The sequence below is a fragment of the Amphiprion ocellaris genome, chromosome 22 (genome assembly GCF_022539595.1).
Source record: "Amphiprion ocellaris isolate individual 3 ecotype Okinawa chromosome 22, ASM2253959v1, whole genome shotgun sequence".
NCBI classification, from domain to species: Eukaryota; Metazoa; Chordata; class Actinopteri; family Pomacentridae; genus Amphiprion; species Amphiprion ocellaris.
Genome location: NC_072787.1, coordinates 5362846 through 5382639, shown reverse-complemented (window position 1 = coordinate 5382639; position 19794 = coordinate 5362846). Strand labels below are relative to the sequence as shown.

At 38.7% G+C, this 19794-nt stretch overlaps 1 protein-coding gene across 8 annotated transcripts in view; it reads right to left on the bottom strand.

The window, feature by feature from the left end:
• Nucleotides 1-19794, bottom strand: part of col11a1a (collagen, type XI, alpha 1a) — an 83278-nt gene that overhangs the window by 40978 nt on the left and 22506 nt on the right. For 5 of the 8 annotated variants that reach the window (XM_035952354.2, XM_035952355.2, XM_035952356.2 and 2 more), the window contains 23 exons: nt 16723-16788; nt 16415-16456; nt 16232-16294; nt 14614-14688; nt 14416-14499; nt 13338-13394; nt 11997-12050; nt 11829-11882; nt 10424-10477; nt 10235-10288; nt 9038-9091; nt 8560-8604; nt 8304-8357; nt 8165-8209; nt 6966-7019; nt 6133-6177; nt 5369-5422; nt 3926-3970; nt 2681-2734; nt 2514-2558; nt 1048-1101; nt 829-936; nt 700-753 (listed from right to left, as the gene is read on the bottom strand). In XM_035952354.2, the coding sequence (XP_035808247.1) occupies nt 700-753; nt 829-936; nt 1048-1101; nt 2514-2558; nt 2681-2734; nt 3926-3970; nt 5369-5422; nt 6133-6177; nt 6966-7019; nt 8165-8209; nt 8304-8357; nt 8560-8604; nt 9038-9091; nt 10235-10288; nt 10424-10477; nt 11829-11882; nt 11997-12050; nt 13338-13394; nt 14416-14499; nt 14614-14688; nt 16232-16294; nt 16415-16456; nt 16723-16788 (1314 nt within the window). Of the gene's footprint in view, nt 1-699; nt 754-828; nt 937-1047; nt 1102-2513; nt 2559-2680; nt 2735-3925; nt 3971-5368; nt 5423-6132; nt 6178-6965; nt 7020-8164; nt 8210-8303; nt 8358-8559; nt 8605-9037; nt 9092-10234; nt 10289-10423; nt 10478-11828; nt 11883-11996; nt 12051-13337; nt 13395-14415; nt 14500-14613; nt 14689-16231; nt 16295-16414; nt 16457-16722; nt 16789-18161; nt 18447-19794 lie in introns of all 8 variants that reach the window. The other 3 variants (XM_035952358.2, XM_023279230.3, XM_055007053.1) reach the window with 1 other exon arrangement.

The window sequence follows — 19794 nt, the reverse complement described above, 5'->3', positions numbered from 1 at the left end:
CACACATAAGATCATGGGGTTACAACACAACGCTCAGCACAAAACACCTGTAAACACGAGACAAGGTGACATGATTTTGTCTAAATTCAGGATAAGACAGGATATTAAAAAGCAGCTTACCTATTCTGCAGAACCTTAATACACGTGGCATTGGGGACATTCAATAAAAAAAAAAAAATCAATGACAAACGTTTACGCCTGTCAAATGTAAGATATGCACACTGTTCTATTATGTTCTATACTGTAAAGCTAATAAGCAGTGTCTATGTAAGACCCTTTATTAACTTAGATCATCAAACCTCTCGTATAAATAACACCTCATTAGAGAGTGGTGCTAGAATTTCTACATGTATCACCTTTAAAAATATTTTTCATTCATGCTGAATGTCCAGGCAAATCACTATTAAAATCTCTTTTATCAGTGCAAATACATTGCACAAATCCCCTTTGCTCAGAATGCAGGCAACTCTTATCTCATTTCACTGCCATGTTGTATTGGTTTTTATGCAATCAAGAAATACTGTACATTTATATTAAGTCATTATGCTGTCTACTATGGACATTTTTTGTCTGTTGTGTTATGCCAGTGTACTTTCATAACTGTGTTGCCGTCACAGTTCCAACAGTACACATGGAGTGGATTCAGTCAGGAATTGCTGAAAAACATCCCTTATTGTGTCAAGAGTGATGCAAACTTGCCTTAGGTCCTTGTCTTCCTGGATAACCTGGCAATCCGGGGACGCCCAGTTTACCCTGAGAGACATTAACAGCATAAGTAAGAACATCAACACACAATCAGAGGTAGGCTGATAAGAAAAGCCAAATCACCTTTTCTCCAGCTGGACCAATGGGACCTGACTCTCCGTTGGGGCCAGCTCTGCCTTTAGGACCCTCGGGACCATCCTCACCACGGGGCCCAACCAAGCCAAGCTCACCCTGTACCCAACAAACGTGCACCACATATTATGATGGTTGTATCTTTGTAAAGTGCAAAGTTAATAGTGAACTCTTCAGAAGCCAATTGACAAAGTTATTTCAGTTCCTCACCCGGTCTCCTTTGATTCCCATGTCTCCCTTAAAACCTGGGAAACCATCTTCACCCTAAAAGGAGACAAAAAGACGTTAATGAATTTAATCAGGAACTGTTTAGTTATTTCATGATATTGTTTTGAAGCATTCATGCATTCGCCACCAAAAGCTGAAACTATTTTCTTCTTTTCCATGTGGATCACAGGATTGATGCTGCTATCTGCTGGCCAGACAGTGGAATAGCATGTGCAAGTAACTATTAAGCTGTTGGTCGATGATGCTGTATCTATATAAACTCTACATTTAGCACCTGCACAAATAGGTTGTTCTTGGGGACTTTGGATATATTGATGTAATAAAATCTGTAACGTAATATCAAAAGGGCTCTAATAGAACACTGGAGTCAGTATATAACAACATAATAAATCCAGATTCTGTACAATGAAACCAAAAACTGGTAGGTGACATATGCAAGTGGATACTGAAGGACAGTCCAGCTCAACCTCTGTCTCTGTCCCTGACACTTTGTCTTTCTAGTCAGTCTCTTGTCCATGTTTTCAACCCCATCTGATGCATAATGCAGCGCTGAGCATGTCTGTTGCCAGCAACTCACATCATCAAGACCACACACACAGAAACACACATGCACACACCTGAAGTAAAGCACATCCTTTATTCATAACAAACCCTTTCTCCTCAAGGTTTTGGCTTTTGAATCTCTTGCTATAAATAATTCAATAAAAATGATATGAATACCTGTCACTGTAGTGAGAACAACACCCCTCAGTCTGACAATAGATTGTATACAGCAGCATAACTGTATTGATCTTAAATAAAAGTCATGAATATTTAAAAAAAAACTTAGTTGAAATTCTACATGGTGACACCCACAGCTGAACGCTTCAAAAACACTTGAGATTGATTGCAGTGCTCTTTGAAACCAAAAGCCTAGAGCATGACAGCTTCAACAACAGAGTAAGGGTCACTTCAAGAAAGTCTCTGTCTCCACTGAAGATGGATGTATTGACTGACCTCCGCATGGTACGTTCAGGCTGCAGCTACCGTCCACTACAGCTCAAAAGAGTCAAAACAAAGTTGGGAGTGCAGGTAAACAGCCACAGTTACAAAGTATCTGTGACATGAATATATTCACAGGCTGTTCCCAGACTTTATTTTGCTGTCTTTACCTTCATCACAATATGTGAAGTTTAGACCAACACTGCCATCAGGCATGTCAATTTGGACTGCATGTTTATCAGCCAGAAAAAACCCTTTTTGAATTAATTCTGGTTTAGTCTGTTGATCCAACTTGCTGAATTATTTATTGAAGAGCACCTTCATATTTACTAGTCTTTGTCAAGAGAACTGCAGAAATCGAACATCACAATGTATGATTCCTAATCTGTTCAGCCTATTTCAGAGATTATGTCTAACTTGGATAGTAAAACTTGCAGAAATCATTTTGTATTTTAAAAATTGTATACCTTCTCTCCCTTTGATCCCTTGAGACCACGGACACCGTCGGCACCCTGTTGGACAGGAGATTAATTATAACACAGTACAAAGATGAATGGCACAACATAAAGGAGGACTCTGAGAAATAATAAAGGTGGTTGGTCCATCACATGCACACACCATCGAACAAATATACCTTGACACCACGAGGGCCAGGATAACCAATGGGACCCTGTGGACCTGATGGACCCTGGATCAAGGAAACATTACATGATTACTGTAGTAAATGTTTAGCTGATAAATGCAAGTTCAGTGTATTGTAGCTGAAATTGTAAATATGTTTTTAAGTACACTGACTAACGTGGGTACATTATATTAAGATGGCTTCGATTACATGAAAACAATTGTAGAGAGTAAGTTGTGAAAAATAGGAATCAACTGCTGTATTTTTTCAGTATCACTACTGATACCAATAATCGGTAATAACGGAGACCAGCAACCAAATTTGGAATTGATACATATTTGCAGTATTAATGAACATCTACCTGTCAATATTTCGCATTACACAAAATCTAACACAAAAAAATGTTTAAAAGCCTGTGATAATTTATATTTTACATCGGTTTAATTAAAAGAGAACTCTTTTGGATCACTGGGGGATCAACAACACTGATCCCTCGGTGGTAACAGGCTGTTACTCATGATAAGCAACCAGAGCAGTGACTCCAGGTAGAGAGAGCTGGTTGCATCAGAGCCACAGCAGCACATTTTAAAATGAAATAGTGTTATTGGGAAACAGCTAAATTTAAGTAATGATTCCAACAATCACAACAATGTTGACTATTGTACCCGCTAATCAGTCAAGAAGATAATGGCCAATTCTTTGTAAATATTTTATCCAAGAATGTAAAGAAAGGGCTCATCTAACTGTTATATTAAATACTGCTATTCATCCCTGATAAAAGCTTACTGAAAGACTCCAGTGGGAACAGAAGCACTAAAAATACACCATGAAAGGATGAATAATGCAGAAAAACACTGTAAAATGTTTTTTAAAAATGTAGTTTATCCTTTAACAATTAACTACAGCTTTATTGTCTCGTCATGCTGGTTGGGTAGCAAAAGAAACATCAACTTTAGGTAAATACCTCTAAGCACAAAAATAAATATGCTATTAAAGGGGCAAAAATAAAAGTATCTATGATATATCAACATACATAAACATGTAATGTTATACTGTTGTCGCTTGAGTTTAAGTGTCTGGAGTGATTTTTCAGTACATTGGTGACATATGTGAAGGATATCAAAACACAACCTTTATCTGGGCAAAACGCTACTTTAGTTTAGGTCCTTAAATTCTACAAGAACTCTTTCCACCTCAGCACACATGCATGCAAATAACTGTCTAGACCAAATGACTCAGGGACTTAAATACACCTACTTGGCCTCCTTTCTCTCCAGGTGGACCCTCCTTACCAGGATGACCCTGTAAGATAAATATCACAAAGTGATTAAACGTGATCATTGCCATATTACTTGGTGTGAACAAACTCATGTTTTCCGCTACCTGATACAACCAGATATGATGTTGAAACTTCACAAACAAGAAGTGTAGTGTTTGTTCATGACTCTTGGTATTAACGTCAATATCTAGCTTTTGTGTTGTCCTAAATGGCTCTGATAGTGGACGAATGGCTAAGCAAAATCGGCAGCAAAGAATGAAATTTCAAATTAAAAGATTAGTGTAGAATCCATATAAATAATCAAACACTTAATATAGGTCTCAAATCTTAGTGCAAGCTATAGGATTGTGTGCATTAAGGTGTTTTTTTTCCAGTGCACAAATTCAGTTCTGTGTGTTAATCTCAATAAAATTAGGCGAAAACTAATAGTACTAATAGATAATCACTAGTAAGGTTATTAATTATAGCTACTTGTGGTGGTCACTGGTGAAGTCAGGATGATAGGACAGGCATACAGGCTTAGATATACACCTTCACATATATGGAAGCCTTTAGCAGCGAACACCTGGCACTTCCAATCTGAGGTGTGACATTGAGGCTGAGGGCTGTAAATCACCGGCTCTGAGGCCTGAGGGCAGCTGAAGGGCTGCCTGCCTCTTGAACTTACAGACCTCTGCTAGTGAGGGCAGAGAAGGAGGTATGACATGAGCGAGTGCAGGTCTGGAATAACAAATCCCACAGGCCCTTTATTATGTTTCAGCTGATGAAAAATGCTTGAAGAGATTTCAGAGGAAGGCTCAGTGTGTGTCGTACACCGAAAAGGTAAATCGGTCAAACTACAGACTATCCACATTTAGTTTGCAGAATATAGTTTGGGCAACAATTTTAGGCAGATACAAATATAGTAGGACTCTAAAAAGCAGTCATTTATATATATTTTGGTTGCTTTAAGAAATTTCTAATAATGTGTGTTAATTTTGTAATTACCAATAGTTATATTTTACATAAAGTTCTCCTTCTGGGTGCAAAGTCTGATATCTTACAACCTGCATGTTGAAAAACAGCAGTCTGCCAGGCCACAGGACTGGCTGTAGATTAAACAATGATGTACAACCAGAACTGAATCTAACTATATGTAACATGCAAATGGCTCGAGGTGAGCCCTGTGTTTGGAATAGGCTAGTGATATATAATATATAATCATCTTTCCAATCACCAGTTCACCAGTGCACTCAGAGTATAGATGTAGTCATTGCCTTTGTTCTCTGTGTTTGAAAACACATGAAAGAAAAAAAAAGAAACAATAGTGCCTAAGGTCTGAGTGGCTGTTACGGTAGTGTTGTTATATTTCTGTTTGTGTGTGTACATGTGTATAATATTGATATACTGTATGTACGTATATGGGTGATAAGAGCACGCACAGGAGGCCCGTCAGCTCCCGGTAATCCAGGCAACCCCGACCGGCCCTGAGGTCCCTGTAGGAGGAAAAGAGAAGGAAAACAAGGTCAGGCTTTATAAAAGTTAGAAACAAAAAAGTGTCAGAATTCTCTATCAATGACAAAACCATGTGCTGGCTCCAAAAAAGTCAAACATAAACTTTAGAAACCTAACTGAGTATTACTAATATATTATTTTTCTTATTATTATTAAGAAAAATAAAACTACATATGCTAATTCTGAGCTAAATGGAAGGAAACACAATGTTAAAGAAAGGATTTCCAACTAAACAGAATATATTACAATGATGAAGGTGATTTCTGCTGAAATCTATAAAGCTCAACTGCCTCAATTTTAACTGCCCCTGGGGACAAATAAAATTTTCTGTATCTGAATTGTCAGTCAAAGTGGTATAAAACAGACATTTGTACAAATACATTTAAATTTTGTTTTAACCTTTGCATAGCTTGACTTTTTGTGAACTCACAGATACCTAATTAGAAAAGGCGAAATTTTGCTTTCAGGAAAATTTACATTATATTAAGCATTTTACCCTAAATCTGATTTACAATGACAAGAATGTTGACATATAGTTTATTGATTATATCTGGCTACTAGACAATTCCTTGCACCTGACTATGATTATTGGACTGAAAACAAGTTCAAGTTATATTTTGTTGTATTTTTTGTATGGGGCATTAATGTGAATGGAAAAATTTGGAGGAAAATATTGAAAAAAGGAACATACTTTTTCTCCGGGTGGTCCGATGGGGCCTTGAGGACCAGGAAGACCCTTAAATAGAAGAGAGAAATAAGTAGAAGTGACAGTCTGTTACTACAGCAACAACAAGCACGCTCAAAAACACACACAAGGTGGATAAACTGAAGAGTTTGTTGGAGCTGTAAATAGTTGAGCTGGTAAAGGAATGTTAGGTTTGTGTGCTTGTGCCTGCCTGTTTGTTGTCAGTGGGCATATTAGCATCTAGCATGCTTGTGGAACTGCACACACTTAAATATTTGCTCATGTGTTCCCATTTATGCATTTCTGAGCAGCGACCTGATGTGTGCCAGTGTGTTTGTCGCAGGAAAACTGGACGCACTGAAGCTTCCTCCAACAGGTGTGGCAGCTTTTCAGGAATTCCACCAACATGAATGTGATGCTTTCAAAAGGATCAACCTCACGACATGCCCTCTCCTAAGATAACCTTTTAAAAAAACATCTGGTGCGTGTATGTTTAATGTCACCTAGGAAGGAAGGTAGGAGCAGAGGCAGGATGCTCAGAAAAGAGGGGGAAAAGGGAATATCTGTCTTTTACACCTCAAAACACAAACATCACACCCTGCTGTGAGAATTAAGCTATTCAATTTGATATATATTTCATCAAATTAATCTCTGACCTCAAAGGATGACACCAGTGAATTCAAAGTATCTGCTTTTTTTGCATGCAGAGGTTGTGCTGAAGTTACAAGCAGAAACAAAGACTGAATGTTTCTGTGTTTAAACACCACGGTGCATGACTCTGCAAACTGCGCTTTGTTCTTGACATGTGTATTGAGGCGATATGTGATTGATTTGTTCACCTGTGTTCCTGGGATTCCCTGCTGACCGGGCGGGCCGGGCTCTCCTTGTGGTCCCTGAAAAAGATGAAAACTGTCAAAAGTAGACACTGAATATTAGACCCAGAGGCACTGTCACCAATACAGCCGCTTCAATTACATGCATGGGTGTTATTGTCAGCAATCTGGTATGCTTCATCCATCCTTCCAGCTATTAACAACATAAATTACTATGGCCCTCAGACATTGTTTTATTATCTGGTTCCAGTGCAAAGAGGACTAAACTCAGATTTCAAAGATGATTCATGATTCTTCTTAAATAATGTAAAAAGCCCTATAAATACTGTAAAGGCTTTACTATAATAATCATAAACAACATAACAGTTGAACCTAGCAGTGCACTCGTGCCCTATAAAGCATATTTAGGCTGTTTGAGGATCAACTCATTCCATAAAACTTATTTTATTAAGTGTCTTGGTGCAACTGAACAACCAACCATGCTACATCTACTGCAATATGTATTCACTGGATTACCTCTTCACTGAACCTAATGTGGGTTACACAAGCAGAGAGCAAGAAAAAGCACCTCTTCCTCACACACTGAAACAACAGGTTATGTAGTTGCTTTGGATTGTGGTCTGCCTAGGGAGCTTCAGTAGAAACATTCATAGCTCTGTGTTATTATGCTGGGTTTCTGATTATTAACCATCAGAGTGAAAGAAAAACTCTAACAAGAAGTCTATTCTCTGACTCAGAAGAACAATAAGAGAGAGAGTGTTCATAATTGTATAAAATGTCTTAATTACAACAAAAAACACTCAAAATTCAGTGCTAGAAACTGTGGCTGAGGGCATCCTTTTGAACTTAAACTGGCACTTTGTTCAGTAGCTGTTGGAAATTTTCATTATTCAGAATTTATCTTATACTTATTTTGTGAGATCTTAAAAATACATATGGCAGAAAAGGGGCAAAACCACAATTCAGCACTCGATACCCTACTGCTTTTCAAATAACTGCTATCCCTCTCAGCGCCTCTAAGGCATATGAATGACCTTTAACCTCACAGATGTGCATCCTAAAGGGATTTTAACAACCTAACCAACAGAGCTGACTGAATGAAAAAGTTCTGCAGAGCTCCAGTCAGTCACCTGAAGCTCTGCAGCCTTTGGAGCTGATGTAACAACATTTTAAATCAGTTTTCTGAACAGAAGATGTGTTTGTACCATGTTTCCTTTGGGACCTGGAGGTCCATCAACTCCAGCAACACCCTGCAGAGGACAGATCGGAGAAGACTCATGATACATTATATAAATTAATGGAAGTGATATTTTAAAAAAGGACGGTAAAAGCCACGGTACGTACAGGTGATCCAGGGGGTCCTGGAGGACCGCGAGGTCCCAGCAAACCTCTAGGACCCTAATAAGAATGAGAAAGAAAAATTTTTTCTATTCTATGCTCACAATACTGATGAATAATTTTTAGACAGCCAGTCCTATCCCCTGGTGGATACATATGTTAGCTTAGCTAAAAGCTTAAAGAAGATGTTGCTGTAGCTTGTTGGAATCACAGCGGCTTGGAATAGCTTGATGAAATATCACCAACAGCAGACAACCCTTACACTCTCGCCAGCTAATCCTCTAGGCCCAATCTCTCCATCCTCGCCCTAAGGGAAGAAAAAAAACAGAATCAGTAAATTTAATTAATGAGCTTCAGTGGAGAATCAGTGTTTAGGGCCTCCATTTACACAAACAAAACAATGAACTAAATACAGGGATCTTGTATTAGATGTCAGCTATCAACACCTATAATCATAATCTCTCAAAAGCCTGTATTAGTCAGGGCTTAATCTCAACCAATCCAAACATTGTTGAATGAAGTAACACCCTGGAAGTGGCTGGGGTGGGGGAGGTTGAGGTGGTTACTTTCAGGGGGAGGAAAGGTTAAACACAAGCTCTCCTCCTCCCCAGATTATAGTCTCCACCCAGCTGCTGCCGCCTGAGGGCTGAGCTTGAGGAGCACAGCTGATCTGAATGAGTATAGCAGCGATTCACTTCAGCTGAGAGCAGTTCTGAAATGTTAAAAGAGGAAGTACTTACTCTCTGGCCATCCTCTCCAGGGGCACCTGGGGGTCCCATTGGCCCTTGCTCCCCCTGAGAAAGAGGGACAAAAAGAGAAAGAGGTGACAGAAAGACAGATTTAGGTTAATTCATCATTTTGACAGCTGACCAGATTTTGGTGTGTTAAATCAGCTAAACCTTTGTGGGATACTTTTTCTTTGTGTGTGGGTTTTAAAAATATCTATATTTGGAATAATTTTCTTATTGAACAAACCCTGCATTGTTTTGTGTTTTTCTCAGTTTCTCTGTTGAGTTTATATTTTAAAACTCTGTTCAAATCTCCTGTATTTCACATCCTCGCTACACCTTTCACTCATTTGGACAATGTGTTTTTAGTTTTTTGTTTCTTCATTCTAACATATTGCTGATATGCTTTCTTATTATATTATTTCTTGATGTTACATTTCCCTGACTTAAAAAGCAACTCAAACTTTTCCTCTACAATGTGTGAGCCTGGTACAGATTATATAATAAATTGATCTAAGAGAAACATTTAAATCAAATCACAGATTTGGAATAACCATGTGAAATGCATCAGACTGATGAAATCCACGATTAAGTCATTTCTTCATTTTCCATTCTACAAGTCAATGACTTGGCTTCTGTGCACCACTGTCATTAAATGTTTCCATCTAGTCTGATTACTGCAAGTACATTAGTGGAAGACATAAAACAAAACCATTATTCAATTATTGCCCTCATGTCACTGCAGACACTCACTCATTGCATTGAAATTTAAGGAGGTAATTTAACATGATCTTATACAGTGATTGAAATTTCAAACTTTATGTGCAAAACATATTGAACTGCATCCAGTCAATTTGCCATCTGAAACATACCCACAGTATCCAACTCTCTAGTAAATCACTGGATCTAAAAAAGGGGTTTGATTTTAATGCCAGTACTGGGACTTATCACACGGGTAAACAGCATTTTGCTCATAATCTCACAAACATCTAGAGGAGTTTTTTCTCACACAAACAACAACCCGCTGTTCACCAGGAGTCTTTGTAAATCTGGTTAATTTCTACTCTCAAAAAAACTAAATGTCACAGCTGTTCAAATTCAGTGGAACCTGAAACTGAAAAGCTGCCATGTGAGAACATCACAAACTGCACATTTTTGTCACATGATTTTGATGAACTGAACAGGTGTCATCCACCGTACTGGACTTACCCTGTGTCCCTTCTCACCAGGCAGCCCAGGAAGTCCATCAAAGCCTCGGTCACCCTGTAATGACACAGAGCGGCAGATGTCATCAGACCACACAGCACCAAACACTCATTACGGCTTATACATGACGACACTTCTAGTATTCACTCATTTGTAGTTAGAGACACAGACATGTCAGGTTGTGTGCTGTACCTTGGAGCCTGACTCTCCGGGCATTCCACGGGCACCATCAGCTCCGGCACGGCCCTTAAAAAGCACAAAGATTAAGCATATACATAAACTCCGAGAAGGTCGGAACAAAAACACCTCTGAAATTCTAGAAAATCCGTTTGTGTCTGGCTGTTTGTTCAAATGATCTGCTTTATTGTTATCCTATTATTCTCTCTGTGTTCTGTATATTGCTGTAAACCTCTTTGTAAGTTTATTCAGAAACCAGAAACGTTCAATTCAGAAAAGTTAAAAAAAAAAGTTTAATTATCAAGCACTCTTTAGTTTGGATGTAACTCTGTTGTCAAATAGCGAATCGCTGTGCCCAGAAGGTTTATTTGTTTCTGTATTTGGATTCCTGTAAGGTTTCATCAGGCACTCTTCCTGGGTGCCAGGTGGTTTGTTGGAATGTGCAAAGTTTAACCAGTAATAGAAAAAAATAAATATTATATATCAGTAAACAACTGAGTTTCCCGCCTGAAGCAGCAAAACGTGTTAGCATCAAGAACTAGCAGTAACACAAAAATATTACAGACTATCATAAATCACTGGTCAACAAAATATCAAACGATAATGCACAAAATAAGGAATTTTAGCATTCAAGAGGAAGAACTGGAGAAAACTGGGAATAATAAACAAAGCATGTCACTAGTCTACAGCACTGAGGGAGAACTACAGGACAGAATAACAAATCAAAAATATATTTATTAGTCTGATATTGCTCAGATTTGTAGTGATATTTACATAACCCTATTTCATAAATATAATCTGCTCTTCTCATTATTGCATTATTAGATTTTTAAAAGAAACTATTGAAACAAACAGTGAGCAGAGTGCAAGAAAAAATGAGTACAATGCAGCAGTAGCTGAGTAGTTATTTTTATATTCTATGTACATTACATATTATACAAACAAGCAATTCTTTTGTCACATTAAATCAGCTAAGAGCTCACAATTTAATCAAGTTTGTATTACCAATTTGCCGGTGACTGGTTTATGTTTATTAGTATCCAATTAGGTCAAGATGCTTGGCTCTGTAGAGTGACTGCACCGTGACACTAATTGCGCCCCACATCCATAGTCAGTTCTCTCGTTCTGGCATTTTCAGACAGATTAACTGCCCAGCCATTGATCCGAGGATTGGAGGGAGCGCAGGCCTTTAAGCACATATCAAGCAATTGTTTGTTGGAGCGGAAATAAGCCTCTCAGCGTTTGCGGAGTGACCAGAAGTACAAACAACCACACAACAGCAAACACGGAGACATGTGAGCACACACACACACACACACACACACACACACACACACACACACACACACACACACACACACACACACACACACACACACAGAGTGCGGTGTGAGTGCTGGAGGTGAGTGAGTTCACTCACCCTCTTGCCAGCTTTGCCAGTTTGTCCTGGAGGCCCCTGGATGCCACGGGGACCCTGTACAGACACATGAGTACCAGTTAGTGACTGAGAGAATTCGTGATCTGGGGTAGGGCCTTCATTAGCTGGTGTTGGGGATTTTTACACGTTGTCAGGGTCATCACGTCTCACCTGAGGACCTGGGTCTCCACTTTCACCTTTTAATCCACTGGTACCAGGTGGACCCTAAACAGAGAGAACACAAAGCAAACATGTTACATATATGTGCTTTCCATTCCAAAAATTCAGCACAGTTTCCCACAACAAAGACTGTTAAAACATAATGTAAAGCAAACAGCAGATGGCGATATTTAGCTTAATATGTACAGCAGACATTGTGTGTTCATACTAACATAAATTAATCAGCAAATTCCTTTAATTACATGTGTGTAAACTACTTGGAAACAATGCAAAGCAATTTTATAATTTAATGTATTATAAATGCATAATGTAAGTGCTATCACTGTAGTATAACTTCTTCAGTACTGGATTATGTGTAGCTTGTACAAACACTAATGTTTATATGGGGAAAACATTTGTTTTAGCATTTAAATTAACGGCATCAGCTTGAAGTGGTTTGTGAAATTACTCAAAATTTACATCTGATGCCTGAGATTACACATGCACGTACATTAACACCACTGGGTGTGTTCTGGCATATACTTAAAACTAAAAAAGGCAATGCTTAATTGTTGTTGGAAGCATAGATTTGGGACATATATTGTAAACTGTCTGCAGACAAGTGTAGATTCAATTTTGAATTGTAACATTTCAGAGTCACAAAATACCCCAGCTGTCGGAAAAGCTGAGTTTTTAACATGTCCCAAAAAAGGGAAATCTTCAGCCGCACTTGCAGCAGATAAAAGCCACAAATTCTTTATCTGAGTCACTTTTCCTTCACATCTGATTATTTCCATATCATTTCAGATCATTATGTTTGGCCTTTAGCCCCAGAAACGTAGATTTAACAGAGGGTAATTCTCTGTCTTGTGTAGGGTCGTTTCCTCGAGAGAAATAGTGGATCATGTATCAACAAGCCCAAGAAAGAAAGAAAAAAGCAGGGGGCAGGGCAACAACAGATCCAGATTTGGCAGCTGGTAGCACCTAACAGGTAGTGTGTCCATCAAGCCACCAAGCAACATGCAAAACAAGTAATATATCAAAAATACAAACAATACATTAAATATTATTTCTTTAACAGCTATACTTAATACATCAGTACAAATGTACTGATTATCATTTTAAGCACTGACCTCCTAAAAACTATTTCTCTAATATCATTGAAAACCTTTTTTTTTAATTTAAATGTAACTTGAAGAGTGAACATTGATCCAAATGGACAACGTGTTTGTAAGACTAATTGAATCAATATATTGCAAGCATGATAGACAGAATAATAAACACAAGTTTGTAGTTTCAAAAGCAATAATGTCCAACAATTAAAGCGCAGCATTTCTGTAAACAATGACTCACCACTGGCCCTGATCTTCCTGTCAAACCCATTGGCCCAGGGGGTCCCCTCATAGCCAGCTGCAGGGCAGAAACAGACAAGACCAAGGTCAAATTCCACTCAGTAAAAAAAAAAAAAAAAAATCCACTGAACAAATGAACTGTACATCCATTTTTGTATACTGTCCATGTAGCATGTTACAAGTTTGTATACTTTCTCACACATTGATTGTTTTCACCCTGTGCTATGCTTCAGTTTCATACATAATATCATATTTCTCCATGCTGATTATGTTTTTTTTTACATGATTTCTTTTTGTCTAGAATATTAGAAGAAGAATTTTATTTTAGAATTTAAATAAAATCAAGGTTATGTGTGACGACTAAAGTTATCTAGATTTGTATTTTGTGCTTATCCATTTTCAACATATAGCATCTTTAGAGCTATAAACTAAACAAAAAATTAATGGCTTTATACACTGTATACCAATATTCTCTGTATAATGATTTTGCATTGTATTGTTGAATTTCATTGCATCCCTTTCTGATTAAAACATATATATCCTGCATTTTGTCCATATTGATTGTTCTCTAGTTGGTATCTTACTGTGTTGTCTTATGCTGTAGTACACCCAAATATGTATTTTCCACATATTATTGGTCACTGCAGGCAGTAAGTGTGGAATTAATGTGGGATACTGTCCAGGACTCCTACATACCAATTCCAAAGTTTCTCTTTTCCTCTAACTGCCCATCTCCTCTCCCACAAACTCACAAAACCATTTTCTACACCTGTTGGTTTTGCCAACCCGCAGATCAAGAGCCCCTAAAGTATTTTTAACAGTCTCTCCTGTCTGTCCATCTGTTCAAAGTGGCCTTTTTATGTTGTTGCTCTTCAGCCTGCTCGGCATGTCTCCGTTTAGCCTTGCAAGGCCAACGAAACGCAGTGCAACCCCCTCCCCTCCCCACCAAAATATGGTCTCTGTCTTCCTTCCCCTCCTTTCCCCCTACAGCTGTGTGCAGAGAGCAGAACGGGGGTATGGGTTTGTCTGCAGCCTTCGGGCTATCCGGAGGCTTTTTTTTTAATGTTCTTTCCACTTACTCTGGCCTGCGAAAGGATGGCCTGCGCTTGAGCTTCTTGGGCCGACACCACTGGACCCTTCTCACCATCTCCACCAAAACGGAACTGTTCAACACACACAGACAGAGTGTGTCATCACCGTTCAATACTCTAGAAACTAGCCTGGTTATGGACTCATGTAATATAAAGTGGCTAATCTGTACTTTGCATAGCACTTACTGGCAGCATCAGCATGGTACCAGGGGGCCCTGGCAAACCATCAGCACCAGGCAGACCAGCGCGACCAGGAGGACCCTGCAATACAAACAGACATCATCAGATTAATAACATTATAACATTTCAAAGATTAACACTGACATGTGAAGATAAAAAAGCCAGTCAATAGTCTGTGCTCAAAAAATATAATTCTGATAGCTCACTGTATTAATTGTATATGTTCATATCTAAACTTCAGGTGATCAGAAAAGTTATCGCATTAACTCACAATGTTGTTGAGGCAGAATCTGCTTAGCAACTCTTTCTTTGAGCCTCGTTACATCTCCTACATACGCACATGTGGTTTTAAGGTAATAACATTTATGTCTGAGTTGAATTTTTATGAAATTTCACTGAAAATCACTCTTGAATACTGTAAGTACTTTCAACAACCTTTGGACAAAATCTACAAACACACATGTATACAGGAGTATAACAGGAGTTGTTATATGGAAGGAAACACAAACTCCAACACACATTTTTTCTATTATACACAGACTGAACCTATTTATCTGTAAGACGCGCTTCTATCTGTAGTCCAAAACTAACATCCTTTTTTATCTATTCTTATGCACAAGTGTGTGTGTGTGTGTGTGTGAGTGTATTATGTGACTATGGAACAGAGAGACAGTTCAAAGAGCAAAGCATTGGAGAAAACCAGGGCAAATATTGTTACTCCCCCTTAACTTTGAAGAGTTTTAACCATAATAACTGATCTGCTAAATCTCACTCACTGTATTTAGGATGTATTTGTAAACAATGCTATAAGTCATGCCATAGCAGTAATGAAGTACACATAATCTAGCTGTAGGTATAGCTCAAGCTTGAAACAACAGAAAACAATTCCAGGTCTTCTGATTTCATTCTATTAATGCATCTTGGCGTGTATTTTTGTCCATAACAAAGGTGGTCCTAGTTTGGATGTGTTCAACCTGCTTTCAAGAAATTGTTTTCAATCAGATTTAACCATGAAAAGTTTAACTTCAATGCATTATATGAAGCAGAAGTATTGTCACCAAGGTTACTGGGGTTAGATATACCTCCTACACTGATTCATAATGTGTGATAATAGTGAGCTATGTCTCAGGAGTCCCCAGATCGGATTGTAATGGCTATCTGAAAATCCTAAACTTCATAAACGTATCCATACATAAAGTGACACATTCAGTACATGAATCTTTTGGTTATTGAGACGTGTGCTACAGTTTTTGCAGACTGTCTTACAGGTCACCTTACCACTAAATGATAAATACATTATATAAATTCAACCCATCCAATTTAACCTATTGGGTCATTTGTGACGGTATTGCATTGTAAAATTTAATAGCAAGCAATTAGTATATTATCAACAGACAAAAATCATTTAACTTCAGCAACACTAGAGCACCACTATAATGAATTACCCTACCGGTTTCATCTACTTCTGAGTGTCTGTTTGAGGGGCTAAGAAATCCCTTCAGCATCATCTGACCCAGTGCCTTATTTTATAACAAGTTTGAACACAACTGAATTTATAGTTTACACACATAAAAAAACAAAAAACAAAACTGTGGCTAGTCTGGGGAACTAAATGACAACTCACTCTGTCACCAGGATCTCCAGCGGGGCCTGGGGGTCCTTGTAGGCCAGAGGGTCCTGGAAGACCCTAAAAAGACAAAACTAAGTTAGCAGACCACCAGCATGTCAGCTCATTAAAATCTGACTAGACTAGTGTATAGCTATGCTCAGGTGCAACACAGCGACTTCAAAAACATAATATACTCACAGCTGGGCCGGGGGGTCCTGGTGGTCCTTCAATCAGCATGCCCTTAAAAAAACAAACAGATTGTTTCATACCACAGGTGCTATCCACAGGTCAGGAAGTGTCAACAAATTTGGGGGAAAAAAATCTGTTTTGGCGTATACGCTGTGCTTTGTAAACAGAGGTAACGCTTTAGCTCAGGAGTAAATTTTACTTAATTAAAGTGTGAGGAATAATTTGACAGCTCCCTATAAAAAAACATGAATTCAGTAACAAAACGTGCTGTAATAGTGGCCATAATTTTAGCACATAATTGACATTGTGGGCCTTACAGGTTCAATCACAGCTGGCTCGCCCTTCTCTCCCTTTTGGCCGAAGCCTCCTTCAACGCCAGCAACCTGCAGTTACAGATCAAGAAAAGAGGTGGCATTCTTCACACAGCCGTTATACTTTGCAGGTGAAAAAAGCAGCGATGAGCAATGATGACTGAGGAGGCAGTTCAGCTGGTGAAAATAACACGTGAATGCTTGAACCAGTTCAATTCAGTAAATCAGTATCATATACTCAGTTGCAACTACTGTAGCTATGTCAGAGACAGAGAGTGAATCATAGACAAAATTAGGTGAGATGACATTATGGAACACAACGAGCAAAATGTTAGTCCTAATGAGCAAGAATGGACATCTACTCTTCGTGCTTGAAATGGAGCAATGCTGCCATTGAGTAATGGAGATCAAATAATAAATTGCTGAACAGTTTCACTATCAAGTTCAGAATCTTCTTTTGTACTTGTTATATTAAACAACAAATGAGCAAATCTAAATAAATAAATAGCTGAAGACGAATGTAGTTTCATTAGTACTAGTGAATGGCTTCTGGCTTGTGGAGGCGGAGAAAGTGGGGTGAGATGGGAAGGACAAGACGGAGCTTTTTTGTGAATGGGTGGGTTGGCTGTGTGTGTAGAGGCGTACTAAAAAGGTATACAAGCCCAATAAAGACCTCGTCCTCACATGCTAACAATACCCCAAGGCATGCAGACACAGAATGACGTTTGATGATGTTGGGACAACTTAAACAGAGTGGACAGAGGTTACTAAATAACAAACTATGACTAACCGTGACCTCTGATAGGTGAAGGCAGAGTTCAAAAATGAATGTATCCCTAGCATCTTCTTTACAATTGTGTGTGAGTGTGCACTGTGAGAACAGCCCCTTATGATTTATTGGCTAATTGCAGTGCACACAAGGAGGTACAGGGTGCTTGTTAAAATAGCAGAGGAGGGGAGGAAAAGATCGGATCCAACTGCTGAGAGATGAATGGGTGGGGATGGGCAAGAGGGCTTGTTGGGTATTTATGGGCGGGGTGTAGGTTGGGCCAACATGCACTGATTGGACTCTGTGTGTGGATAGATGAAGTGCTATTATGAATATTTTCAACGCTTGTGCACACACTGTGTAATATGTTGGAGAGGTCTACTTACGTAAGAAGTAAAAGGCACACTCTTCATAAGAAAACACAGATGCATGCATTGTCCCTATCATAGCTCTCACTCACTGAATCACCAATCACACACCAGTGAGACAGCAGCAGGACATACACGTTTTCCAACTCTGCACTCAACGTGTCAATGATGCATTTCCCATGCCAAGCAACCAACTAGGAAGACGTGCACTGGAAGACAGAGTGAGTCCATAACACACACAGAGTGTCCCTAACACGTGCTGTTCATGCACACACCCCACAGTCAGTAGGTCAGGGTGTGATACTTACAGTACTCTCAGAAACGTCGGTTTCAGCAGCAACCCCAGGCCCCACCTCATCATCGTAGGTTGTCGAAGGTTTAGGGGGGGCCGTGCCGTACTCATCATATGCCCCATAATCATACAACCTGTTGTCAACCTCGCCCAAGTCATACTCCTTTAGGTCATATTCCTTAAAGTCATATGCTTCAGCGCCAATCTCCAAGTTGTCCACTCTTTCTGGGACAATGGTGGGCTCCGGAGCAAAGGGAGTGGCCTCGGAGGCATATGCACCAAAAAAATCCTCCTCCACAGCCTTTCGGGTGTTACCCAAGCGAAGAAGGTGGAGTAATAGTGAGCAACCAAAGAAATAGGAATGTTAGTTAAGCAAATGAAGCAAATATTCTACTTTTAGATGTTACTGAAGCAAATTACAAATGAATTTAGCATGATATGCAGAAAACAAAAGCTTAACCAACAATGCTAACACCTTATTTATTCCATACTTCATATCACAGCGCAATAAGTTACTTCAAAAGAAAAAATTGTGTTAAACTCTTGCAAGATGGATTTGTATGTTCTAATGTTCTATGTTCTTAAAGCATAGTGCAACAAAATAAAGGAATAAATAAAGTGTTATTGCAATGTCTGAACTAAAAACATTATCATCTCTGACAATCAAAAGTTTGGTAAATAGAAATGTCAAGACAGACGTGATGTTATCTCAGCCTTCTTTTCTTTCTTATCATGCAGCCATACATGACATACTGATATAGACAGTAAAGAAAGGCTGATATAATTGTCTGAAATGCCATTTGCAGCAATTTGCAAAAACATTAAATTAATCATAATTGTAGAAGTTGTGCATCAAGATACATGCAAATAAAATCAAAATTTGTTGGCCAATAAATCAGTTTTGAGGAATATGTTTTAAGCCATCTGTGACTTTACATGGTGTACTCTGTGTTTGGCACAAGTACTACAACCACAATCACTTGGCACAGTATTTTCTTTCATTCCAAATGGTGATCACTAAGGATTTAGTTTTGGAGCATGACAAAGTGGATGCAATTACACACTTTTTATTGGCAGCACTCCATCTTGCCAAATTATGTATTTAAAAAAAGACTGTGTAATCGCATCTAATTTGTCGAACACTGCGGTAGACAAAGCATGATCGTTGCTGGCTGTGAGGAGATTTTAGCCTTGTTGATCATAGTTCTTTCCAATGTCATTAGCAGAACTACTGATCCAAACCAAGTCTATGATGTGATGGACAACAGGAAATAAATTGTTTAACAGATGATCTTGAGTATAATTTACTTTCAGTGGCACAGGATGAGACACGGTCTGCCATCATTTGCTTCTTTAAACCCTGGATAAAGCTGCAGGTCTTGTGAACTCTCCACACTTCGATGCAGGTAACTAAGTCTGACAAACTGGTGTGAATTAGTTACATATTCTATCTGAACACTGTTTCTAAACACTAGAAAACATATGTTTGACTTCATCAAATGGAGAACACGTTACTTTACAAAAAGCCTGAATCTCTATTAGAAGGGTGACTACAGTGACTGTGCATATTATCGGAACAACGCAAAGTCCATGTACAGCAGATTTATTTCTTATTTCTAGCTACATCTTTAAAGTAACTGTCATTGCTT